The sequence below is a fragment of the Canis aureus genome, chromosome 5, assembly GCF_053574225.1.
Source record: "Canis aureus isolate CA01 chromosome 5, VMU_Caureus_v.1.0, whole genome shotgun sequence".
Lineage (NCBI taxonomy): Eukaryota > Metazoa > Chordata > Mammalia > Carnivora > Canidae > Canis > Canis aureus.
In genome coordinates, this window is record NC_135615.1 from 51,427,949 (window position 1) to 51,455,453 (window position 27,505).

General features: G+C 37.3%; 2 protein-coding genes across 2 annotated transcripts in view; one reads left to right on the forward strand and one right to left on the reverse strand.

Annotated features, from left to right (window-relative positions):
• The window catches only part of SREK1IP1 (SREK1 interacting protein 1), a 45,956-nt gene extending 42,734 nt beyond the window's left edge, over nucleotides 1-3,222 (reverse strand). The window contains exons 1-2 of the mRNA XM_077896496.1: nucleotides 3,124-3,222; nucleotides 2,596-2,818 (exon numbers count right to left, since the gene is read on the reverse strand). Of these exons, the coding sequence (XP_077752622.1) occupies nucleotides 2,596-2,818; nucleotides 3,124-3,222 (322 nt within the window). The remainder of the gene's footprint in view (nucleotides 1-2,595; nucleotides 2,819-3,123) is intronic.
• Nucleotides 3,033-27,505, forward strand: part of CWC27 (CWC27 spliceosome associated cyclophilin) — a 192,422-nt gene continuing 167,949 nt past the window's right edge. Inside the window, exons 1-7 of the mRNA XM_077897982.1 lie at nucleotides 3,033-3,300; nucleotides 11,185-11,281; nucleotides 17,446-17,558; nucleotides 20,124-20,267; nucleotides 21,726-21,824; nucleotides 22,435-22,538; nucleotides 24,240-24,309. Of these exons, the coding sequence (XP_077754108.1) occupies nucleotides 3,259-3,300; nucleotides 11,185-11,281; nucleotides 17,446-17,558; nucleotides 20,124-20,267; nucleotides 21,726-21,824; nucleotides 22,435-22,538; nucleotides 24,240-24,309 (669 nt within the window). The 5' untranslated portion in view covers nucleotides 3,033-3,258. The remainder of the gene's footprint in view (nucleotides 3,301-11,184; nucleotides 11,282-17,445; nucleotides 17,559-20,123; nucleotides 20,268-21,725; nucleotides 21,825-22,434; nucleotides 22,539-24,239; nucleotides 24,310-27,505) is intronic.

Genomic DNA, 27,505 nt, shown 5'->3' on the forward strand with positions numbered 1-27,505 from the left:
CATCAAAAATGTGTCTCCATGGGGCAGCCCGGGTGGCTTAGCGGTTTAGGGCCTGCCTTTGGCCCAGGGCGTGATCCTGGAGACCGGGGATTGAGTCCCACGTCGGGCTCCCTGCATGGAGCCTGCTTCTCCCTGTGCCTGTGTCTCTGCCTCTCTTGCTCTCTGTCTCTCATGAATAAATAAATAAAATCTTTGAAAAAAAATGTATCTCCAATTCTATGTGCTTCCTTCCTTTCCTGATACCGTCCTTGAGGCATCATCATAACTTACCAGAAATTACTCTTAATGACTGTCTCCTAGCTAGCTCCCTTCCAATTTACTGTGCAGCTAGAGTGGTCTTCCCAAAATAAGAATCTCTTAAAACTCCTAAATGGCTTCCTACAGTCCTTGGGAAAATATCCAAATATCTGTCATGGCTTACAAGGTCCTTAAAGGGGTGGAAGCTACCTTGTAAATTAAACTGTAACACGGCAAGATGAATAAGCCCATTAGGGCTAGAAGAGCCCCACTGACCTGTCACATCACTAGCTATCCCTTAATTAGCAAGTGACTTGTTTGTCCCTCAGTATCCCCATATAAAATTGAAATACTATTTTTTTAAATTCTATTTATTTATGAGAGACAGAGAGAGAGAGAGAGAGGCAGAGACATAGGCAGAGGGAGAAGCAGGCTCCTTGCAGGGGTCCCAATGTGGGACTCAATCCCGGATCCCAGGACCACACCCTGGGCCTAAGACAGATGCTCAACCGCTAAGCCACCCAGGTGCCCCCTAAAATTGAAATACTAATGCTCATCTTCCAGTGTGGACCTGGATGGTAAAAGGAGATAAAACCCAATGCTTGACACAGTATGCCACACATCTGATACATAGTACACGCTATTTACACACCTGATACATTAGGAAATATTGGCTACTGTTATTAACTCTCTACTTAGTGTCCCACCTCTCTCCCATGACTATTCTGAGTTCCGCCTATAGGGAGCATCCTTTATTTCCCCTTCTTACACGTTGCCTCTTGCTTGACCCATCCAGCCTATCAGGTGAGTCTTGCTTTACCTGTCAGTCCTATCCATTACCTGGCTGCAATATCCTCTCCTACCACTCCAACCCTCCTGGAATTCTTCAGGACTCATCCTAAATGCCACGTCTTCCAAGAAGCCCATCCGGCCTCTCCCGTTTTCCGTGAGGTGTCCTTCCTATGCGCTCTTGAAGGCTTCCAATGTTCCCCTGCCACACATACACCTGACTTCCTGGTCCTTCCTCTCCACTCCTAAATTCCCAGCTCCGTGTGAAGAGCAACTGTCCTGTTCCCCCATTGCCTCCCCCCTGCCTCACACATTGCCCAGCATGCAGTCAGTAGGCACTTTATTTTTTTTTATTTTTATTTTTTAGTAGGCACTTTAAATAAAGATTGCTCTGTGTGTGCGGGAGGGTATCTCTCCTCTCTCACAAGCCCCTCCCCCCCAACCTCCTCCCAAAATTGTAGTGGTTTGAAAAGCCCAATAGTCCTATAACAGTGATCTGCAAAATATAGGTCAGAAAAGGCTGCAACTGGCACACCTGCGGGTGGGGGGGGAGGGGGCTCTGCGCGTGAGCCGCTGCCTTGGGCTCAGGTCGTGATCCCGGGGTGGGGGCGGGGGGGTCGTGGGTTCGAGTCCCGCATGGGGCTCCCCGGAGGGAACCTGCATCTCCCTGTGTCTCTCATGGACACATGCAGTCTTTTCAAAAAGAGACAGGAAGAGGCTGCCACAGTGCAAACTCGGCTCAATAATACCGCGAAGGGCAGGTTGAAACAAAGGGAGGGCGGGCTTCTGAACCGCAGCACCTGAGTCGCTCCTACACTAAAGTGCATCGTGAAGTCTCCAAGCTGTGCGGGGTGCGGGTTGGGATATAATTCTGCAACTAACTCCTGCAACCGGGGTTCCTCGGAAGACAGGGAGCAAACCTGGTTTAAGGAGACGCCCTCCCGACGCTCGTCCTTGCAGACGGGAGAGCTCCGGGGCGCTTACTTGGTAGGTAGGGCTCCCTTACGGTGAACCCCCCCCGCCCCCCGCCCCCACCCACAGAACCGAGAGCTTGGAAGGACCCACAGGCGTCAAGGAGCGAGGCTGCTTTTGCAGATGCACGAAAAGCGGCGGGTGCAGGGCCACCCGGGAGCTCGGGGCACCAGGGAGCCCCAGGGGCCGGGCCTGCGGCTGCCGCTGCACCAATGCCTCCGGCTGCTCGGCTCCGTCGAGGGGCGCCGCCGGGATCCGGTCTTCAAGCCACGGCCGAGGTAAGCCAGCTGCCCCGGACCCCTGCACCCCCGCCCGCCGCCCGGCCTACGGTTACAGCCCCCCCCCCCCCCCGCCCTCCATCCAGCGCAGCTGGAGCTCCGCGGCGCTGCAGGGACGCCGTTTCCGCCGCCCCTCCTTCCCTTCGCTGATTGTTTTTGGAGGAGAAACTTTTTCCTGCAGACCAGACGAACCTGTTCAGGCTACGCCCCCCCCGCCCCGCCCCGCCCGGCGCTCCCCCGCGACCCGAGCGCACCCCAACCTCCCCTGGCCCCGCTGCCTTGCTCGCCGCGACCTCGGGGCCCCGGCGCCGGGCTTCACCTGGGACGGCCATAGCGCTGGAAGACGGCAAGGAGGCGGGGGGAGGCGTCGCAGGAGCCCTGGGCTTCCGACAGGACCCGCCGCCCGCCTGCAGCGAGGCCCGCAAACGGCGAGGGCGGCCTCTTCCTCCCGCCGGCGCCGCGGGACCGCCGTGACAGTCCGGGAAGGCCGCTGGCGACAGCGGAACCCAAGTCCCGTCGAAGCCGTTTCCGCGGGGGGAGGCCTATTGCAGAGCACACACGGTCCGAACCATTGCCGCCCGCTCCCGGGGGGGGGAGCGGAGGGGAGGAGTGAATAAGACCCGAGCCCGTTTACTGAGGTTAAACACCAAGGCTTAGAGATTGCTTTTTTTCAAAAGGAGTACCACAGATTCAATTAATGTGTCGGTTCTTAGCGGTCTTTTCTCTCCCCCCCTCCGAGGCTATTGGAATCCCCCCTCCTCGGGATTAGCGGTGCTCAGGTCCAGAAGCGACATGGCGGCGCCCGTGAGGGACTAGTTTGGGGGGTAAAGGTAGTGGCTGGTGTTGCCGTCTTGGGGGCACTGACGCCCTGGAGCGCTCCGCGACCCCCCGAGAGAGGGAGCTGCGCTGGTAGGGGCGGCGGGAGGGGTCGGCCCTCCGGCCTCATTCGCAACCCGGAGCGGAGCCCCGCGGACCGGGCGGCATGAGCAACATCTACATCCAGGAGCCTCCCACCAACGGGAAGGTGAGGGCCTCGCCTGGGGCCGCGGGCTCCTCCGGGACCGCTCGGCCGCCGGGCGTCCCGTCCTCCGCGTCCCCGGGCGCGGCCTCCCACACCGTCTGCGCGCTCCGCCCCGCGGGTACGCGCCAGTCCTCGAGGCCACGTTCCCGCACCTCCCGGCCCGCGGCCCCACTTCTTGCTTCAGCCTGGCTCAGGCAGGGGGGTCCTCTAGGGCCCAGGGGGAAACAAAGTACACTGAAAACCGGCTTGTTTGTTTATATTTATATTTATATTTATATTTATATTTATATTTATATTTACTTGTTTATATTTTTATTTGTTTTATTTGTATTTTACTTATATTTTTATTAATTTATACTTTGTTTATATTTTTATATTTGTTTCTATTTATTTATATCTATATTTATATTTATGTTTATTTATATCTATATGTTTTATTTTTATATTTTTATTATTTTTAACATTTATTTATTTTATTTATTTTTAACATTTATTTTTAATTTTTTATTTTATTTACTTATTTTTAATTTTTATTGATTTAGGTTTTACTAATTTTTAATTTTTATCGATTTTTAATTTTAATTTTATTTTTTATTTTTGCGTTTTTTATTTTTATTTATTTTTAGTTTTTAATTTTTATTTCCTATATTTATTTTCTATTTTTATAATTTTAAATTTTTTATTAATTTTTTTTATTTATTTTTTATTTTAATTTTTATTCATTCACTTTATTTTCTAATTTTTATTTTTATTATTACTTATTTTTAATTTTTATTCTATTTTTATTTTTGATTTTTAACTTTTTATTTTTTATTTATTTTCTATTTTTTGGTTTTTTAATTTTTATTTATTTTCTGTATTTTTCTATTTTTATTTATAATTTTTGGTTTTTTATTAATTTTTGATTTTTATTTATTTTTAATTTTTATTCGTTTTTTATTTTTTAATTTTAATTTTTTTTACTTATTTTTAATTTTTATTTTTCTATTTTTATTTTTTATTTTTAAATTTTTATTTTTATTTATTTTTATTTTTTATTTTCTATTTTCATTTTTGGCTTTTAGATTTTTACTTATTTTTTATATTTATTTACTATGTTTATTTTTTATATTAGTTTAGCTATCTATTTATTTATTTTTGGTTTACTTGGGAACTACTCTTTCTCTATTCCTTCTACAACCTTTTATTGAACGCCTGGTGGTAGCCTTGGGCCCTGTACTAGGTTCTAGGGCTGCAGTGAAGGATGAAGGTGGTAGTGGTCGCCCTGGAGGAGCTCAGGGTTTTGTTTGAGAGGCAGGCATGTAAAGAAAAAGCTTTGTGATGCATCTGGTAGGCGCTTGTGGTGAGAGGAGGCTAGTGGTATGGGAGCACTAAAGAGGGAGCAACTGCGGGAGGCGGGAAAGTTTCATGGATGAGGGATTTTTTTAGAGCTGGCCTTAAAACACGAGATGACTGTCAGAGAAAGCAGAGAATGGGAAATGTGCCCACATTAGAATGGGAGCGTGATTTCCTGACTTTTTTTTTTTTTTTAAGATTTTATTTATTCATGAGAGACCCAGAGAGAGAGGCAGAGACACAGGCAGAGGGAGAAACCGGCTTCATGCAGGGAGCCAGACGTGGGACTCGATCCTAGGACCCTGGGGTCCCTGACCTGAGCCGAAGGCAGATGCTCAACCGCTGAGCCACCCAGGTGTCCCTGCAATTAAAACTTCACTTAAATATATGTACATATATAGGAACATTCAGGATAACAAATATTTTCCTGTTCTCCCTTAGAAGAAAAACAAACTGACTTTTAAAAAAGAATTGATGAGAATCCAGAGAAATACTTCATTTATTTTTTTTTTAAAGATTTTATTTATTAAAAAAAAAAAAAAAGATTTTATTTATTTATTCATGAGAGACACACAGAGAGAGGCAGAGACTCAGGCAGAGGGAGAAGCAGGCTCCTTGCAGGCAGCCCAATGCAGGACTCCATCCCGGGACTCCAGGATCACGCCCTGGGCCAAAGGTAGATGCTCAACCGCTGAGCCACCCAGATGTCCCCTGATATCTTGATTGATTTAATGGACATGGTATGTCAATTCCCATGGAAGATTTTTATATGCAGTGTGAGTCAGAGGAGTCGGTCACAGGCAGAGGGAGAAGCAGTATCACCTGAATTCTTAAACTGAGGGCTAGTCTGTATCACGTAGGCAACACCATGAAGCAGCATACTGGAGAAAATAGTGGAGCTGAAAGTACATAGTTGAGGAAGGATAGACTAAATTCACATCAGATACAATTCTGTCGCATGATTGCATCATAGTTCATGCAATTTTCTGTTGGTCGACATTTTGTAATATAGGGAAGGCATTTTGAAAACAAAACCAATAATGTCATTGATAGACCCAGCACAAACTTCACTGGGTATTTTGAGCAATTCTTCTAATTCTTTGTTGTCTAAACTTCACCTGCCTCCTCACCCCTACCTCGCATCATTGTGAAAACTCAGAACACCTCCTTCATATTTCTAAGTGTTCTTTTTTTTTTTTTTTTTAAGATTTTATTTATTTACTCATGAGAGACATAGAGAGGCAGAGACACAGGCAGAGGGAGAAGCAGGCTCCATGCAGGGAGCCTGAGGTGGGACTCGATCCCAGGTCTCCAGGATCACACCCCGGGCTGAAGGCGACACTAAACTGCTGAGCCACCGGGGCTGCCCAATACTATATTTCTCTTAAAGTATTAAGCATCAGTGAGTTTGAGGTTATAGTGTTGCTGGTCAAGGGAAGATTTAGTGCTTTACCCTGGAGGATGATTTGATATGGTCATAAAGAGGAAAAGCTTTAACAGAGATACATGCCTGAACAGGAGAACTTTTATTGAGCAACTAGCACGGACCAATCTCTATGCTAGGTTTTAGGGATATGAGAAAAAGAAAATCCAGCATTGTTCCTATTATCATGGAATCAGTGGGGTGAAATATACATTCACCAAGTAATCGTGCAATAAGTACACGCAAACTGTGATATACGCTGTTCTTCTGAAACAGAATTGGGCTTACAGAGACTATCAGGCATAGCCAAAGTTTTCCTTCAAAATCAACTGGGGACTTTTTTTTCCAGCATAAGACCAATTAAAGATGTTGAAGTTCTGTACCATGGAGAGCACCTGGAAAGAATTTAAAGAGATATAATAACAAATTTGCTCAGTGAATTCTTAGTGCCTATGCTGTCTAATGATACATTAGGTATTAAAAGAATAAGGAGACATTCAGAATATATGGGACAAATTCCTCCCTTCAAAGAGCTTAGTATCAACTGGGAAGTAACTGACACACTGTATCAGTGGCAGACTCTTGGCCATTGTCTATAAATGTGCTGTGTTTTAGAGTTACTGTGGCCCCTCTGAAGATGAAGCACAGAAATACACCACCTGACAGAAATGTCATTATACAGTCAGCATGAAATTTCCATACTATGATCACTCAATTTATATCACATTAATATATTTATTCTTAAGAAACATTTTATTATCAAAGTATTGTCTTATTTAGGAGCTTTGGGAAAAGGAGCCACTTATACCTGACAAAGTAGTGTTGGCCAATAGAAGTGCATAGAGGAGGGATATGCCTTTTTTTTAAAATTCTTTATTTAAATTGAATTTAGTTAACATATACTGTGTTATTAGTTTCAGCAGTAGAATTTAATGATCCATCAGTCTTACGTAACATCCAGTGGTCATTACATCACATGCTCTCCTTAATGTCCATCACCCAATTATCCCTTCACCCACTCACCTCCCCTCCAGCGGCTCTCAATTTGTTTCCTTAGAGGTCAGCATCTCAGGGTTGGCTTTCCTCTCTATTTTCATCTAATTTTGTTTTTCTTCCCTTCCCCTATGTTCATCTGGTTTGTTTCTTAAATTACCACAAATGAGTGAAATCATCTGGTGTTTGTCTTTCTCTGACTTATTTCACTAATTCCATCCACGGTGTTGCAGATGGCAAGATTTCACTTTTTGATGGCTGAGTAATATTCCATTGTATAAATATGCCACATCTTTTTTTATCCATTCATCTGTCGATGGAATCTGGACTTTTTCCACATTATGGCTTTCATGGACTTTGCTGCTAAACATAGGGGTGCATGTGCCCCTTTGAACCACCATGTAGGTATTCTTTGGATAAATACCTAGTAGTGCAATTGCTGGGTTGTAGGATAGCTCGATTTTTAACTTTTTGAGGAACCTCCATACTGTTCCCAAGTGGCTGCACCAGTTTGCATTCCCACCAACAGTGCAGGAGGGTTTCCCTTTCGCCGCATCCTCTGCAGCATCAGTTGTTTCCTGTCTTGTTAATTTTAGCCACTCTGACCAGTGTGAGGTGGTATCTCATTGTGGTTTTGATTTGTGTTTCCTTGATAACCAGTGATGTTGAGCTTTTTTTCAAGTGTAACCATTTGTATCTCATCTTTGGAGAAATGTCTGTTCATGTCTTCTGCCCATTTTATGACTGGATTGTTTGTCTTTTGGGTGTTGAGTTTGTTAAGTTCCTTAAAGATATTGGATACTAGCTCTTAATCTAATAAGACATTTACAAATATCTTCTCCAATACCATTGCCTTAGAGTTTTGTTTTCTGTTTCCTTTGCTGTGCGAATGCTTTTTATCTTGATAAAGTCCTAATAGTTCAATTTTGCTCTTGTTTCTCTTGCCTTTGGAGATGTGTCTAGCAAAAAGTTGCTGCGGCCGAGGTCAAAGAGGTTGCCACCTGTGTTCTCCTCTAGGATTTTGATGGATTCTGTCCCACATTTAAGCTTTTCATTCATTTTGAGTTTATTTTTGTATATGGTGTAAGAGAGTGGTCCAGTTTCATTCTTCTGCAGGTAGCTATCCAATTTTCCCAACACCATTTGTTGAAGAGACTTTTTTCCATTAGATACTCTTTCCTGTTTTGTCAAAGATTAGTTCCCCGCATGTGCCTTCTTTTTTAATTCAATATCTCATCAGTGGAAAGATTAAGAAAGTCTGGTAAGCAAGGTAGCCCAACCAATTATGCATTCCTTTTACTAGATGTAAGTTTACTGTGGCCAAAAAAATTATATAAGAATAATAACTAAAATAGTAATAACTACCATTTTTTGAGCATTTACTACTTGTCAAGTACTGTTCAAAAGCTATGTATAGTAAATCATTTTGTCCTCACAACAAACCCATAAAGATATTTTGTCCCTGTTTTTAGATAAGAAAGTTGAGTCACAGGTATGTTAAATATCATGTCCGAAGTAAGAAAAGCTCCCTTACCCTTTGTAAGTGAAAGGGTCAGTATTGGCATTTGAGCAACATGATTCCATAGTCTGTAAAGGAAGGGATGATGTACATTAGTTTGTTCCTTAGAGCAGTGGCTTCTAAACAGTGAATGCACACTTCAGGGACTGAGCAAAACCATCCATGAAATGCAGGAAGAAAAATTATGTATTATATATTCTTCCGGTTGTATTTTTTTTTCCTTATTTGTTTAAATGTAATGTTTTATATATATAAAGGAACATATAGGGCAGCCCGGGTGGCTTAGCAGCTTAGTGCCGCCTTCTGGTGTGATCCTGGAGACCTGGGATCGAGTCCCACGTCGGGCTCCCTGCATGGAGCCTGCTTCTCCCTCTGCCTGTGTCTCTGCCTCTCTCTCTCTGAATTATACTAAAAACCGCCTTTAAAAGGGTGAATTGTTTGGTATGTAAATTCTATCTCAGTATATATTATATATCTCAGAGTATTTTTTTTAGTTTCATTATACTACTGGTAAAGAAGATTCAGAATTGTTTAAAAATACTGTTTTTATGTAATCCTTTGAAATATTTATCTTCTGCTCCCAATTCTTACGTCCCCTCCTGCCCACTTCCCTTTTCTTCTTTGCTGATAGGAATGCATGCTTTGAAAAAGCTGGAATTACTGTATTAGAGTTGCAAGGAAGAGAAGACATGTCTAGGTTCCCTTTAACAGTGACATTTTATTTCAGGTCTACAAGGTGATAATAGGTAGGACAGGATATTATCTTTTTAAATATACTGTACTTTTAGGATTGAGATATATAACTGGTTTTCATGCAGAATAAGGAGGTGTTACCCAGGGTTCTAGATACAATCTAGGGAGTTACTCAGCCACTCGGTTAACATCCCAGACATATACCTCTCAAGAAAATGAGAAACCAGGTGGGTTGGTTTGTCACAATAGAGTATTTCTTTTTCTTTTCTTTTAAGATTTTATTTATTTACTTGAGAGAGAGAGAGAGAGAGAGAGAGACACCACCCACATGAGCCAGGAGAGGGAGAGGTGGAAGGAAAGGGAGAGGAAGAAGCAGACTCCCCGCTGAGTGGGTAGTGGGTAGCCCGGATGAAGGGCTCAATCCCAGGACCTTGAGATGATGGCCTGAGCTGAAGGCAGCCACCCAGGCACCCCCATGATAGAGTATTTCTTTGGGGCACTGTTTTCATGCCAAGCCAAGTTAGAAGTCCTTACCTTCATGGGCTGGTAAAACAGAGGCTATCAACGGATTCCAATGTAGATGGTGATTTTTGCGACATACCATTTTAGTAATGTGCAACCTAAAATTAGATTAAGAAGTTTCATTGTAAATTAGGAATGGCATGATTTGTTGTGGGGTTGTTTTTTGTTTTTGTTTTTGTTTTTTTGAGATAGACTGCACGAGGGCTGGGGTTGGGAAGAGAGAGAGAGAGAGAGAGAGAGAGAGAGAGACAATCTTAAGCTGACTCCCCACTTAGCACGGAGCCCAACAAGGGTCTCCATCACATGACCATGAGATCATGATCTGAGCCAAAATTAGGAGTCAGGCACTTAACTGACTAAGCTATCCAGGTGCTCCAGGAATGGCATGGTTTTGGATGAGAAAGTAGAGTGTTTTGTATATAAAAAAATAATTGTAAAATTGTCTTATAGTGTCAAAATTTCATGGGTTTGTTCTTTAACTTCTTAATTTGCTATGTCAATTTTATTGGAAGAAAAGTTGCAAAAAACTTAAAGCAAGTTTAAATGATTGATTTTTTAAGTAAGTTTTTCTGATTGAAACAAAAGTATATGCTATTTTTTTCTTAAATCCTAAATTGGGTTGTGTAAGTTCTTTATATATTTTAGATATTAACCCCTTATCAGATACATTATTTGCAGATCTTCTTCCATTCATTAGGTTGCCTTTTCTTTTTGCTGGTGGTTACCTTTTCTGTCCAGAGCTTTTTATTTTGGTGTAGTCCCAATAGTTCTTTTTGCTTTTGTTGCCCTTGCTGGAAGAGATATATCTATAAAAATGTCACTAAGACCAGTGTCAAATTACTGTCTTTTCTTCTAGGAGTTTTATGGTTTCGGGTCTCACATTTAAGTTTTTAATCCATCTTGAGTTTATTTTTATGTACGGTGTAAGAAAAGTGGTCCAGTTTCATTCTTTTGCATGTAACTATCCAGTTTTCCCAACACCATCTGTTGAAGAGACTGTCTTTTTTCCTGTTGTACTTTGAGTGTAAATTTTTTGAGTATAACAAAAGCCCAGCAAAGTTTTTAATTTTAACTCTAAAATTGAAAACTCATTAATGGGGCAGCCTGGGTGGCTCAGCGGTTTAGCACCGCCTTCAGCCCAGGGCCTGATCCTGGAGACCCGGGATCGGGATCGAGTCCCATGTCAGGCTCCCTGCATGGAGCCTGCTTCTCCCTCTGCCTGTGTCTCTGCCTCTCTCTCTCTCTCTCTCATGAATATATAAATAAATAAAATCTTTTTTTTTTAATAAAATCTTAAAAAAAAAAAAAACTCCTCAATGAATCTTTCAAATTGAGTAGTCTTTCAACTAATTTTTAAGCCAAAATTATAATTTAATGTAACGATGTTATATTCTTCCTACAGGTTTTATTGAAAACTACAGCTGGAGATATTGACATAGAGTTGTGGTCAAAAGAAGCTCCTAAAGCTTGCAGGAATTTCATTCAGCTTTGTTTGGAAGGTAATTATAACTTTTGAGTTTTATTCTGTAGGAGAAATTTTGTTAAAAATAAACTGAATTTTCCCACAACATTGAAGCTTGCTGTTAAGTGGTGACGAATGATAGGAGTTGATACGAGTGATATGGTGTTGAGCTCTTGTGTCAGGAAATAAAGGATATAAAAGATTGTCTTTCAAATAAATCTATGTATCTTTAGCAGGGAAATTTATCTCACCAATAAAACTTTGTTCCTTTTTGATCTTTTTGTTTATTCCCCACTTCTTTCTTTCATCCTCTAAGTAAGGATACTCCTTAAGATTGCCTTGAGTTCTCCATTGTCTTTACTCTTTAGTTGTTACTTCTATCCAAATAACTATGAAATTTAGAATTCCACCCATTTCCTCTCTACTTACTCTAATTTACATATCAAAGTGCCTAGTGGACTTTTTTTTACTCCAATCTTCCTCTGTCAACTGTAACTAAACCAGACTGCCTTGACTTTGACCTACATGTGGGGTTGTCTTTTACCTGGTCTTTCTCTGTCACCTTTAATCTATTTATCCTCTTATATATTCATCTGGTAGCTGAATCCTCAGATGGCTTGGCTTCCTAGCTTTCCAGCTTTGTTTTTCATTACACTAAATAAAAGTTTCAGTTGACTGTTTTCATTTCCTAAGCAGTTCCTTCCCATTTCCACTTTCACACCTAGCCTCTTATCTTCCTTCATATCCTCAGTCTCCTTTTTGAAATACTTGTTCTTTCTTTCTTTACTGTTTAAGTCTATCCACTTTTTAGTCTCTATCCAGAATTCCACCTTCTCCACGAAGCTTTCCATCCAGAATTCACTGATTCATTATCAATGTCTTAAGTATGATTTTAGACTGAGTCATGAAGTGACTATTTTTCTTTCAATAAACTTTACAGAATTATACATCCACCTGAGTGTTTTCTCCTTCAGGATATTCTCTTATATAACTAAACATTCTAAACATTTTTGTAACTTGTTAGCTTTTAGAATACATGGCATATGGTTTTGAATATACCCAATGGTGGCAAATCATTATCTTTCTAAGTTCTATCTGATTTGTAGAGACAGACAAGGTTAATCAGGTATCAGAAAGCAGTGTTTTGAGTCAAAAGCAAGGTATGAAAGAGAATCCAGTATAATCAATAGGAGGGTACAGCAAGAGCTCTCCAAATAGGTAATAATTACATTAGTAATTACCAGGGGAAGGTTTAAAATATAAAAATACATAGCCCCCCCCCCCCCCGAAAAAAATGCCAAAAGAGAGAGAGAGAGAGAGAGACATCTGCGAAGACCATTATTGATAATTGCTATGGCAGGCAGGAAGGAAATTGAGTCAGACAGGTAGTACAGTCAGAAAAGCCTCAAATAACTATCAACAGAACCAAGAAACACAGTAGACATAGAAAAGTCAGACTTGTTTCTGGAAAGAAGTTTTGAAGACTCAAAGCTCAAATTTTACAGGGGAAGAGTGAAAGTACAAAAACATTAGAAAGAATGAATAGTAATTAATAATCCATGACCAGGTGAATGGAAGAAACAGAAAACATCTGGATATAATATGATAGTGAAGAAGAAATAAAGTCCTTAAGTTAGGTCATGGTAGAACTTATTTGGAACAACAAAAAATTATTCCCCTATTTATAAGAATACAAGGAGAAAGAAAAAACAGTAGTAAAATCATTAGAAAAATAACTAGAACAATTCTTTTAATTGATCAGGTGAAAGATAGAATTATTACTGCAAAGTCTAACAAACCCGAGAAAGACTAATTTAAATGAAGATACGCCCAAATAAAGTCAGTTTTAAAAATGTAACAGAGAACCCCATTTTAATTCACTAATTCTATGATTTAAACAAGTCATGATATTTCTAGATCTTGTAACATCATATCAGTATTTTCTTCAAAAAGGGATGATTTCCAGAATTAAAAAGGAAAGGAGTAAAAACCAGGAAGTTGGAGCATGACATAAATATGCCAATTAAAGGGAAGTTTTTAGTCTTTATTTTTTTTAGCTTTATTGAGGTATTATAGACAAATAAAAATTGTATATATTTAGGTTGTACAACATGATTTTTAAAGATGTACAATGCGGTGATTCAAGATCTATATATATATATATATACAGTGAAATGGTTATCCAAATGAAGTAATGCATCCATCACTTCACATAGTTACTTTGTGAGTGTGTGTATGTGGTGAAAACACTTAGCAAATTTCAAGTATACTATACAGTACTATTAACTATAATCACCATGCTTGGTTCCTCTGAAGTATGAGGAAGGAGTAAAATTCTAGGCTGGCAAAACAAAGTGGGAAGCAGAAATATTTAACAAAAAACAAAAAGGCTAGGGGATGCCTGGGTGGCTCGGTGGTTGAGCGTTGGCCTTTGGCTCAGGGCATGATCCTGGGGTCCAGAATCGAGTCCCACATTGGGCTCCTTGAAGAGAGCCTGCTTCTCCCTCTGCCTATGTCTCTGTTTCTCTCTGTATTTCTCATGAATAAATAAGTAAAATCTTAAAAAAAAAAAAAGTGGCTAAAATAAATAGGGCAGACAGATAACTGTGAGTTTTAAATAAATATTTATAAAATTAAACATAAGCACCAGGTTCTGGAAGAAATACACATAAACCACATAAAAATGCATATGTAAATTCCTATATTGTACTTGGCAGAAATACAATTAGACAAAGTATATTATGAGACACATATATTGTACTGCCAGAAATATAAATATAATGGAAAATGCCAGAACCACAGCAGCCAAATAGGAAATTTCATATTTAAGGTACATGAAAATATCTTTCTTCAATTCAGGAAAATTCAGGAGGGTGCTATGAACACACATAATGAAAATATAAAGCCTTTCTTCAAAATCCTTATGGGACTGATACATAAATATTTAAGAAGTCAAATAAACATTGCATGCAGCAGAATCTATTACAGTACATAGTAAACTTTAAGGACAACCATAATGCATAGTTTAGCAGTATTAAGTCACATGGAAATAGATATGAATATGGAATTTTGTGGAAATTTGAAATTTTAGCTCTGGTAGAGTACAAAATCATGGTATAGAGGAATTATAGAAAGTTCCTACTCAGTATATATAGTATTGTAATTTCATTCATCTAACAGGAATACAATTAGGAAAATTTTTTAAAAAAGCTAACTTTAATAAAAATATATATAAATAAAATAAAATAAAATAAAATAGCTTAAAGTAAAAAGCCAGTATCACCGAAGGGCTTAAGAGGAAATAGGAAAATGAAGATGGGTAATTTTAAAATTTGAAAGCACTAGTAATAAAGATGTCTTTCATGTCCCCCTTCCCTCACATCTAATGGATTACTGAGCCCCTGCTTCCTGGAGGATTCTTAAATATATGCACCTCAATATAATCCACAGTCAGATTTTACTTTAAGGACAAGAAGTTGCTCCCTCTCACTCAGCCGTGTCGCTTCCATTCCATTCTCCATACTGGGAGTTTGAGTGATCTTTGAAAAAAGCAGGTCTGATTAAAAAAAAAAAAAATGTCAATTGGCTGTATATTATGGACCTAACAGATTATTAATCACTTTCTGATATAGACTGGGATATGTTTTATATTTAAATTTCTAGAATTTAAGTGAAAATACTACAGTTTGATGTCACATTTGTGTTGAATTTAAAATTTATAGATTACCTCCACATTATTTTAATCTTCAGAACAACACTGTGAATTAATTTAAAATATTAATTTTATAATAAGAAAATTATATGTAAAGCATGGGGAACAATAGTTAATAGTACTGTATTGTGTATTTGGAAGTTGCTAAGAATGTAGATCTTGTTCTCATGACAAGAAAAAGGAATTCGTAACTGTAACTATGTGAGGTGCTAGATGTTGATGAGACTTACTGTGGTAAACATTGCACAACATATATAAATATTGAATCATGTTGTACACCTGAAACCAATATAATGTTAAATGTCAATTATATTTCAATTTTTTAAAAAGGGTGGGAAAATTTCTGTTTAAGGCTACCCAGCCAAGAGGCAAAACTCAGCACTCCTGACTGTTACATAGTGTCAACCTGAGTAAATGGTTACTTAAGGATACAGGAGGGATACTTTCAGATCAGTTTTTACAGTTTCTCTTTGTAACCAAGGAGCACTTGTTTGCACTGGGAATCTCTTGCCAGTGTAGCTTTAAAGTATGGATTTGGGGAAGCTGAGGTGGCTCGGTGGTTGAGCGTCAGCCTTCATTCAGCTCAGGGCATGGTCCTGGGGTTCTAGGATTGAGTCCCACATCCGGCTTCCTGCAGGGAGCCTGCTTCTCCCTCTGCCTATATCTCTGTCTCTCTCTCTCTGTTTCTCATGATTACAGAAATAAAATCTTTAAAAAAAAATTAAAGTATGGATTTTATATCCAATTATACCTTGCAAGTGTAAATAATTATGAAGGAGCCTGCAAGTTATTGTATTCTAGCACTTTATGAATTATGATAAACCATAGTCTTGTTTTGACTCATAAAGTAGGCACTTGACTAGTATTTGTCTTAAAATGAATTAGGTTATGTTTAGGTACAAGTAAGAGAAGACTCAGCTCAATATTATTTACATAATAAAGACATTTATAATCCCATATGACAAGAAATCTGGTGTCAGGCAGTTCTGCAGCTCAGCGAAGCTTTCAGGAAACTATACTTTTTCCATCTTTCTGTTTTGCAGTCCTAAGCACGTTGACCAAACTAGGACTACACTCAGTAATCAACTCCACTTCAGTCCACTCCGTTGCTACCTGTTATTTGTTTCTTTGTTTTTACAACAATGATAATAGGTCTTGTTTATTCAGCATTTCCTTCAGGGCTATACATATGTTCTACATATACTTTCCTCTTGTACTTATTTCATTAATTAATGTAAGTTCAAAACTAACTTGATTGAAATAAAATAATTTCTTTCATTCAAGCGATCTTTTATAAAAAGAGGTGAAATTCACATAATATGAAAGTAGCCTTTTCAAAGACAATTCAGTGATATTTAGTATATTCACTATGTTATGCAACCAGCCCCTCTTACTAATTTCAAAACATTACACCAAAAGAAAACACTCACTAAACAATCACTCCCATCTTCCAGCAACCACACAATCCATTTTCCATCTCTACAGATTTACCTGTTCTAGATGTTTCATATAAATGGAACTATATAATATGTAACTTTGTGTCTGTCTTCTTTTACAAAGCATATTTTTGAGGTTCTTCTATGCCTCAGTGTATATCAGTACTTCATTCTCTCCTTTGGCTCAGTAATATTACATTGTATGTATATATCTGATTTTGTTTATCCATTCACAGACTGATGAACATTTGAGTTGTTTCTACCTTTTAGCGGTTGCAAATAGTGCTGCTGTGACATTCATTTAGTACTTGTTTTCAGTTTTGGGGGGGTATGTTCATATAAGTGAATTTGATGGATAATTTTGTGTTTAAATTTTACAGAGCCACCAAACTGTGTTACACAGTGACTGTATCATTTTACAACCCACTAGCAATATGCAAAGGCTCCAGTTTCACCACCTCCTCACTAACACTTGTTATTTTCCAGTTTTTGGATGATAGCCATCCTAGTGAGTGTGAAGTGGTAGTTGACTGTGATTTGATTAGCATTTCCTTAATGACTAATGATACTAAGAATCTTTTATTCATATTGGCCATTGTTGCTACTTCTTAATATAAACTCTAAGATTCTCTCAAACCCTAAATAATTCCCTTCTGCCCCCACCAAATTCTTGGCTCAGGATTTACCTCACTGAGATGCCATGCTTCGGCCACATACAACTTCTTTTCCTAGGTTCCCGATAATCAGTACTATTAGAAGATTATATGTGATCTCTCTTGTGTATTTATAGCTTCCAAATAATATATTTATATGTAAACTGTAATCCAGAGTTTGAGAGAATCCTGGAAATAATTACAGCATAACAACAACCATGCTTTTTGTAGAAATTGTGCTGTTTTGAGTAGACATCTTGTAGTAAGTAGGGGAGAAAGGGCTTGGTTTATGAGCCTATTTAAAAGTCTGAGAAAAACATCTTGTGATTCTAATTATATTAATTCTGAAAGCTATATACTTCATTTTAGACTTTGCTAAATTATTTTCAATTTCTTTCAGCATATTATGACAACACCATTTTTCATAGAGTTGTACCTGGTTTTATAGTCCAAGGGGGAGATCCTACTGGCACAGGGGCTGGTGGAGAGTCCATCTATGGAGCCCCATTCAAGGTAAAACTGAATTTTTATTGTTGTTTATTTGCAAATCAGTTTGGATTGCTTAATCAAAAATGACTGTGCCCTACATGAAAGAAAAGTGCATTTCACATTTGTGCACAAAATCTGGCTAACTTTATCACATGTTTAGGATTATACAGTTATAAGAGCAGCACTTCTATCCAGCATTCTAAGTTGTCTTATTGCTAACGTTTATGCTAGACTGAATTCAGGTGGAACTACAGGTAGTCATGAGGAAAATGTGAGTCAGAAAAAAAACTAATATAACATAATTCTTGATATCTGACTGTATCTGATCTCTGGAATTCTGTAAATGTAAAGGATTTTTAGGACATTTCATATGCCATCATATTTTAAAATATTTTATTTAACACTATATGAAGTTTATATTAATCTGCTTGGATTGTTATAATAAAATGTAACTGATGGGTTGGCTTAAACAATAACAATTTATTTCTCACAGTTCTGGAGGCTAGGAAGTACAGATCAGCTTACTGGCATGCAATTTCTGGTGAAGGATCTCTTCCTGGCTTGCAGATGGCCACCTGCTCGCTGAGAGAACATGAGCTCTGGTGTCTCTTCCTTTTTTTAATAAGGGCACTAGCCCTATTGGATTAGGGCTTCGTACCTATGACAAGTCTTATTATCTCCTTACAGCCCTTTCTCCAATATAGTCACAATGGGGATTAGAGTTTCATCATATGAATTTTGGGGAGACACAATTCACTCTAAAGCAGAATTCATTCTAAATTAATGCACAACAGACCTCTGTAGTCTAAAATATATGCCATAACAGGAAATCACAAGGGTACAGAAGAAAGAATTAACCTAAAAAATGTTAGGAAAAAAATGTATTAATCAAGAATAGGTCAGTGATTTGTTAACTGCCAACAGATCTAAAAAGAAAAAAAGAGGTAATGTCATAGTTAAAATACAAAAAATAACAGTGGGTTCAAATAAAAAACTACAAGTTAGGTTATTTATTAATCTGATGGTATCAATGTCATATTCTTTGAATGAGTAAACATCAGTGGCTCTTAAAATACAAGAATTTGTAAGACATCATGTTTATACTAATGAGAGGGCCTGGACTTTCTTTTAATTTTTTACTGGGTTACTGTGTGATTCTTGAGAAAAATACTTGAACTATTTGCTTTAATTTCCAGACAACAATGGCCTTACAAAATGAGGTATTGTTATAATTTTAAAAATCTCACATGTCACTATAAAACGCTATTTTGGGGATCCCTGGGTGGCACAGCAGTTTAGCACCTGCCTTTGGCTCAGGGCGCGATCCTGGAGACCCGGGATCGAATCCCACATCGGGCTCCCGGTGCATGGAGCCTGCCTCTCTCTCTCTCTCTCTCTCTCTCTATCGTAAATAAATAAAAATTAAAAAAAAAAAAACACTATTTTGTATTTTACCAAATTGAGATATCTCATGATTTTACAGCTTCCATCTAGTAGGAAGCATTCCTTTATTCTACTGTTTGGTGTAACAGAATAGTATTTTCTCACAACTCCTGTCTAAATTGAGATTTTCTTTTTTTTTTGCTTATTATAGAATACTGTTATCTTGTTAAATTTTTCAATTAGGCCATTTTTTTTAAAGATTTTATTTATGTATTCATGAGAGACACAGAGAGAGAGGCAGAGACACAGGCAGAGGGAGAAGCAGGCTCCATGCAGGGAGTCCCAAAGTGGGACTCTATCCCAGGACCCTGGGATCATGACCTGAGCCAAAGGCAGATAAGATGCTCAACCACTGAGCCACCCAAGTTCCCCTCAAATTAGGTCATTTTTGATACAATATACGGAGTTAATGACTCTTTGAGCTCAAATCTTTTGAGTTATTTATTAAGGAAAAATAACTTTCTTTCTGAAAAGCATTGATTGCATAATATGGCTGTTTTACACATGAGTCTAGTAGTATCAGGTCTGGGTAGAAATTCTGTTAACTGAGAAACTAACATATGTTATGTAGCCCTGCTGTAGCAAGAAATCCACCTTAGAAAGGCTTTCTCTTGCTCTTTGGAAAACTGGCCAATGAGACAAAGGCCAGTTCAGAAAAGATTCACCAAAGACCTTTAAAAAAGAGTAAAGGACATAATACAATTATAGTAGATTCCTTAAATTGAAAAACAAGAAGCAATTTTTTCATGACCTTTAGAATGGAGTGAGGAGGGGCAATAGCTGAAAACTCTGCAATGATTCAAAGGTAGTTTTTTTGGAGGAAAAAATAGAAGGTTATAAAAAGTTAGAGAACTTTGAGGGATGGAAACAGGGGAATGACTTAGAGGTGCCCTTTGAGTGCCCTTCTGTGTATTTAGGCTAATTTTGTGGTTGAGTATATTTAGAAGATGCTTACAGGCTAGTGAAGTAAGTTTAATAGAATTGAAGGAATAGTAAGTATTGGATTTGATTATACTTGAAAATCAGTTAAATAAAACTTTAGCATTTTTTATTAGAAGTTGTATAGGACCTTCTTAACTGAAAATGAAGACCCTTATAACAGATTATTTACTAAATTATCTTTATTTTAATTTTTTTATGCTTCAGGATGAATTCCACTCACGGTTACGTTTTAATCGGAGAGGACTGGTTGCCATGGCAAATGCTGGTCCCCACGATAATGGAAGCCAATTTTTCTTTACACTGGGTCGAGCAGATGAACTTAACAATAAGCATACCATTTTTGGAAAGGTTTGTGTTCAGTTATCTTCAGCTTCTCTGATGCATATGACCAACTTACATAGGAGCTGCCCTCATCAAAATATCTCCTGGGCTATGTATTTATTATTTCTAAAAGTGATGGGATATATTCCTTTTACAATGAACTATGAGGGAGTTGAGTTTTTTGTGTATGTTTCAATTAAGTCATTGATTATGACTTTAAAATTTTCTTTTTTCTTAAATCATACTAATGATATTTGCTACTGTATCACTCAGCTGATATTGTTTTTATATTTTTTAGAAACCTAGGTATTATCTAGGTAACAAGTAGTTTAATGTTTTTAGTAGTTTAATGTTTATTTTTGTAAATGATGAATTCCCATAAGTTTACAGTGGAAGTTGTGTTGACATTAAAACTTTTTACCTGAAATATTACTTTGTTACCTATTTAATCCTGCTCATATTTAACATCATATCAGGGCATGTCATTTCCATAGAATTTTCAACAGTTGTCTTTAAAAGGAGATTCTGGAGGTTTTGTTTTCCTAGTCTCCCTTCTAAAAAATATGTTTATGGTTTAAGTCTAAATATGTTAGACATCACTAGTGTATCAGCTCCCTCTACTGGTTCAATAGGAATGGTTTCCCCACAGGCTAGGCAAAACAATTTTGTGAGGATGGAGAAAAAAAAACAAACTGAGCACAACTGGAAAACTGGTATTATTTTAAAACTCCTGAGAAATATTGAATGAAAGGACTTATGTAGAAAACATGTAATACAATATTGTTGCTTACAACTTAACAATATAGCTTAAGAAATATGCACATTTGAACCACTGCAACACAGGGTGTCTGATAGTCATAGATTTTCCTGTTATTTTTAAAAACTAAAAACATATAATAAAATGAGATTTAGAATGTCTTTCTACACCACTTTTTACAGTTGCTTATATAACTTTCCCATTAGAGACCAAGTATAACATAGCAATGAGAATTCAGAAGGGCTGTCACGGTCAGCTCTGTAACTTCTTTGAATCTCAGTTTTCTTATCTGAAGAAGGAAGATAATGACAATACCTGCTTTTAGGATGTTTATGAGAATATAACAACATAATGTCTGCAAAGCACTTACACATGGTATTGTTATTTGCTTGTTCTACCCAATTCTAAAATCTGAATTTGTTTATTTTGTTTGAAAAGTTGTCATTCAGTAGGAGGTTACTTGGCATCATATTCTCACTTTTAACAAAACCTGATATTAAATATACATTGGAAGTTTTCTAAAAATGTTATTGAGGGATTGAACTCCATTTCTGCTTTTTATCCTTTAAGATGAAGTTGCTTTATTTGCAATATTTAATGCATAGGCTCCTATAGAAAAATATGGGATTTCCTTTTAATTATTGAAAAAATATTTTCAGAAGCCCTCCCTTATTTCAGAGAATGAGTATAATAGTTTGCAGTTGAGCTCTTTCTTATTTGTTTGATAGGTCACAGGGGATACAATATATAACATGCTGCGGTTGACAGAAGTAGACATTGGTGAGGAAGAAAGACCACGTAATCCACACAAAATAAGAAGCTGTGAGGTAGGAACATGATTTCTGAGGTACAGCACTTAAATTATCGTGTAAGAGAAGTGGACTGTTAGTATTTTTAAACTATTGGATGAAGGCTTTATATTGAATCAGCATTACAACTCAGATTGTATCTCTGTAATTCAGGCACAATTTCTGATTAAGAAATTTTTTTAAAATTGAAGGTTTTGGTTACAAAGATGAAACTTTAATTGATTAATCCAGCGCATGAAAAGCTTGACTTGTAAGAGAAAGTTAGAAGAATAAGGCTTATTTAAGCTCAATGAAGTGCTTTCCTAGGTAGTTTAAGAGTGATCCTTCATTGAGGAAGCAAGGTCCTCAAAAGCATTTATTTTGGGGTCAGAAGTCTGAGTTGGTCTTGCTTACGGGGTATTAAGTTTTCTTGAATATTTTTCCCTTTCCTAAAATAAAGATAAAATACCATTTACTTAATTGCACATAGGATTATCAGGAGAATCTAGAGAGGCCCTGTAAGTGGAAGCACTTTATGTAGTAAATATATCACTAGACTTAGAGTTATGTGAGCAAAGAAAAAAAAAAAACAGATTAATATCAATGCAAGTAAATACTAGTTTTAATTTTTTGTGAAATTTTTTTGTAGGTTTTGTTTAATCCTTTTGATGACATCATTCCAAGAGAAATAAAAAAGCCAAAAAAAGAGAAACCAGAGGAAGAAGTAAAGAAATTGAAACCCAAAGGCACAAAGTAATCAGAAATAATAGAATAATAGAAATTCATTTATTTTATTTACTTTTGTAACAACTGTTTACTAATGAGGGGGAGGCCAGTGTGGACTGGGAAGCTATCTGAATTATGAGGTTGTTGTTTTTTTTCTCTATGTATTTCTTTTGTTTAAGTGCTGTATGTAACTTAAGCTAAAGATGTCAGATGTCTATATGAGATCTGTACTAATAAATATTTGTGATCACTATAAAAATTATTTACATAAATGAGTTGTTGAAAATTATTCTTTGTTTTTTATTTGTTTTTCAATTAATATATGCTCTGTGTAAAGCACTTGGAAAGTCAAGTATGAAGGATAGAATGACTGCATTGTTACATAATTTAAGTTTTTCACTTCTGTTTTAGAGTAAATAAGTTTCAGTATCTTATGAACAATATTTTTCACATTATTAGTTTTGCTTATTTTAATAAAATAGATTTCAGAGAGTTAGATTTCAACTTCCTCTTTTGATGAATTATAGCATCCATATTAGTAATTTTAGTGTATTCATAATTGTTAGATTCAGACAGCTTTTTTTTTTTTGATTCAGACAGCTCTAAGTCTAATCCTGCCTGACGCCATTTATATGAAGCAAAGTGTGTTCATATTTCTGAGCTTCAGTTTCCCCATCTTATAAAATGGAGATTATAATTACAACATCTGGTTGTTATGAAGAGAAAATAAGCAGGGGGAATTTGAAAATACCCAGTGGATTAGGTATTCAATCACATTTGTTTCTTTCTGTGACATCCTACATTATAAGGAAGTTAAGCTGCTTTTATAAACTGTCAAACATGAGCCACTTCAATAAGCCCTTAATGTCTTGTGGCAAAAAAAATTCTTATATAGCTGAATATTTGATATTCTTTTATTTTTTGATTTATTTATTTTGACTAATTGATCCTTGGGTGAAAGGTTACAGTCCCCATATTCAGATAAAATATTTCATCACTATTCATTATCTTGATAACAGCCCAAAAGTTGGGTGTTTTGGATTTTGTTTTTAATTTATAGCAAATATATTAGGGATGATGTGGCAGTCATTGATTACATCTGGGTTTTGAAATAAAAATTCCTCTGGTTGCCAAATCTTTTACTTTTTTTTTTAATATCTGAGAGTTTTAATAACTTATTATTTATCTTCCTTGGGATGTCTTTAGTTTGAAGCCTCAAAGAGGACAGTTTATTCTTCCCCATGGGCTTTTTCTTTTTTTGTTAAGTTTATTGCTTATATATATTTGTTTATTTAACAATGTTGCGTATCATCAATTTTTAAATACTGAGACATTTTGGAAGACACTAGATTAATTCTCATTTGTAGTGCTCTCAGGGCTATATATTTATTAGGTTTTCAGAAATCTCTATTTTGCTAACCTGTTTTTATAAATATAAAAAGCTTAATTATTTCTGTCATGTTTGACTTGATATATTTAATAGGAGTGCTCGGGATGGATTTTTGGTCATTAGTTTCGTCTAATATATGAAATATCTGTGGTCTGAGGCCAATGTCTTAGCATTATACTGATCCTTACTATATTTCTGCTGAATACTAAGTCATATTGTGTGAACAGCCAAAATGTGTTTCTTCCTGTAAATTCTATTTTATCGCCTTGAAAATACAGTATTTATAAGTTTTGTTTAATTTTCTCAATTTTCTTTCATTCTTTCCTTTTTTTGATAAGAAATTTTAGTTTACTTTCATTTGGAGAGGAAGCTGAAGAAGAAGAGGAGGAAGTAAATCGAGTTAGTCAGGTAAAACTCTAATCCCTTTGTTCTGAATTACAAAAGACATTAGGGTCTATATCTCACTCATTTTTGTATCTCTTGCACAGTGTATTTTTCACAGTACACCAGCAGGAAGTGTTCATTGAACTGATTTGTAAAATAATTTCTTGTCAGTAATATTTGCAACTCCTAAGATGATATGCCCACTTGAAATTGTAATTTTGTGGGGATTTTTAACCTTTTTATTTTTATTTTTTTTAATCAGAACTGGAGTTAAAAAATGATTCAACTTTGTGATTCAGATTTTAATTGCTGTTTGCTCAAGTGGTTTGCTAGATGATAATGATTATGGTCATTATGTCAATAAATAGTGACAGACCAAAGCTCTTATATTCATTTTACTATTATCTATTAATATTTATTAATGTCATTAATTCTCATCACAGCCCTTTGAGATAGGTATTTTTATCTTCATTTTACCCACAAATAAATTAAGGTATAGATAGGTTATAATTTCCTCAGTCACACAACCAGTAAATGCTCGGATTTGAACCTATGTCTCCTTCAGTGTAAGATACATGAATTTAGAGCAGTGAATCTGTTAAATATACTCTAAAAAAATCATCCTCAAGAGTTTTTCCTCCCAAAGATTCTGGTATGTCTTCCCTCAGATGATAAAGAAATGATGGAAATTTGTATGGAGAGTCAAATGGGAGAAAGGCCAGGGGAGTTGGGGATACAGGCAGTTTAGAGGATTATAATAATAGTAGAATGTTGAAGGGCACTTGCTGACTCAGTCCTTTAAGTGTCTGATTCTTGATTTCGGTTCAGGTCATGATCACAACATCGTGAGATCGAACCCTATGTGGAAGATTCTCTCTCTCCCTCTCCCTCTTCCCCACCCCTTCTCTCTCTCAAAAAAATATAATTAGTTAAAAATAATAGTGGAGGGTTGAAATGTAGAGTTTTTTGGGGTTTTTTTGTTTTGTTTTCCGGTTTTTTTGTTTTTTTTTTTTTTTTTTTTTTTTAGTGGATAATTCCTGTCCTTTTATCTGTTTGTAAAGAAAACATAACACCTTTATATTTTTTTTTTAAGATTTCATTTATTTATTCATGAGACACACACACACACACACACACACACACAGAGGTAGAGACACAGGCAGAGGGAGAAGCAGGCTCGATGCAAGGAGCCTGACGTGGGACTCGATCCCGGGTCTCCAGGATCACACCCTGAGCTGCAGGCGGCACTTAACCACTGCGCCACCGGGGCTGCCCCATAACGCCTTTATTTTATTTATTTATTTATTTATTTATTTATTTATTTATTTATTTATTTAAAATTTATTTATTGATAGACACACAGAGAGGCAGAGACACAGACAGAGGGAGAAGCAGGCTCCATGCAGGGAGCCCAACATGGGACTCGATCCCGGGTCTCCAGGATCACACCCCAGGCTGCAAGCAGCGCCAAACCGCTGCACCACCGGGGCTGCCCCTCCATAATGCTTTTAAATCACTCTTTTATAAATAGATTTTTTTTGCAGTATTTAAAAAAAAGAAGGAAAACTAATGAACACAGAGGCCTAAAGGATTAGAAGTTTTATTGTGGTAATTAAAACTCTGTAACTTAGCCCTGTCTTACTTGCTTAATATAGTTACCTATTTCTAAGCAACATAATAGCACTGACTTAAAAGCACATTATTTTTACCTTTGTTTTTAATTCTTTAACCATGTGCTTCCCTCATCATGGAGAATGGTTTTGGTAGGCTAATGTTGGACATACAGTGAGCACACTACTTCTACCCATTGCATTAAGACTGAATTGAAATGGACATGTGTAAGAAATGTTATAGTCATAATTTTTTCTTGCTGTCTTCATCATCCCAGAGTGATATATTCGATACCATGGATTCAACTACCCTTGTATACCAATATTCTGAACTCTAGGAGACATGGACAAATATTTCTGGGCTTTTATCTCATATTCTTGATTTCCTTTATGAAACATCTCTTTAGATGTCAAAATTAAATTCATCTTTATATAAAAATCTCCTTTCCTTAGGCCTGGTCAACATTATCAATCACTCTACCACTCTGATATCTCAGAAGTTGTCCTCTTTAAGTCAGTGCACTAGTCTTGCATTATTCAGGATTCAAATTTCTGCTTTATTAAAATGAAAGATACATTATACGTCATGATCCTGTGGATATATTTGTAAATGAACAAAACCACAAACATTAGATCTGGAAAATTCCAGGAGCCCCTTTCACTGATGTTTTCTAAAGTTACTAAGTTTCCTTACATACCCATGCCTTCCTTACTCACAACCCCCACCCCCCACACTGCTGTTTTTCCCTTTGCTTGGAGTATGTTCTCCTTTATTTGGCTAATTTGTTTTTCCTTCAGGCTTTAGCTCCACTATCAACTCCGAACTATTTCCACCTCCCTCCCCTACCCATGTCCCACCCAGGCTAAGTTTAACTTCTTTCCGGGGTCATATATCTATATATACATATCTATGACCATCAAAGCATATGTTATACCCTACTGTAATTATTTTCTTCTCTGCTACCTGTGCTAAATATTTATTTTATGTAATTTCTATAACCACATTTTATGTAATCTCTATAACAACCACATATAAGAAATCAGTACTCAGAAAGGTTATGTTACTTGTGCAAGATCATGCAATTAGGAAGTGGTGCAATCAGAATTTTGAACTTAGATTTCTATAGCCACTTAAGTCTTTAATATGATTTTGAGTGCTGCAGAAGCTGCCTGCTTCAAACTCAAGCCATCTAGGAGCCTGGCGGGAAATTGTACAGGTAGCACAGCATTCTGGGGTGGAAGGCAACTGAGTTCAATTGGCCCCTTGCCCTTTCCTAATTCACACAGGGTCCTGGATATTAGGCTGAGCAGTCTTGAAGAGAGAACAAGGGCAGGAGAAAGGACTTTCTCTATCAGTCTTTTTGTTGAATTAAATTTCTAGTCTAAAGTAAGTTTTGTTCACCATTACTTTGAGATCAACTTTACTAGGAAATTAATTTGGATTTCTTCTATTTGTAACAATCGGATGTGTTAGATGTCTGAAGCATATATTCCTCTGCTGCTTACTATTGTTCAAAGTAAAACAATCAAACAAAATATGTAACTGACACGGACCATGGTGAATTTGCTACAAGGTTGAAATCTGCAAGGATACCACTGCAGATAGTGTT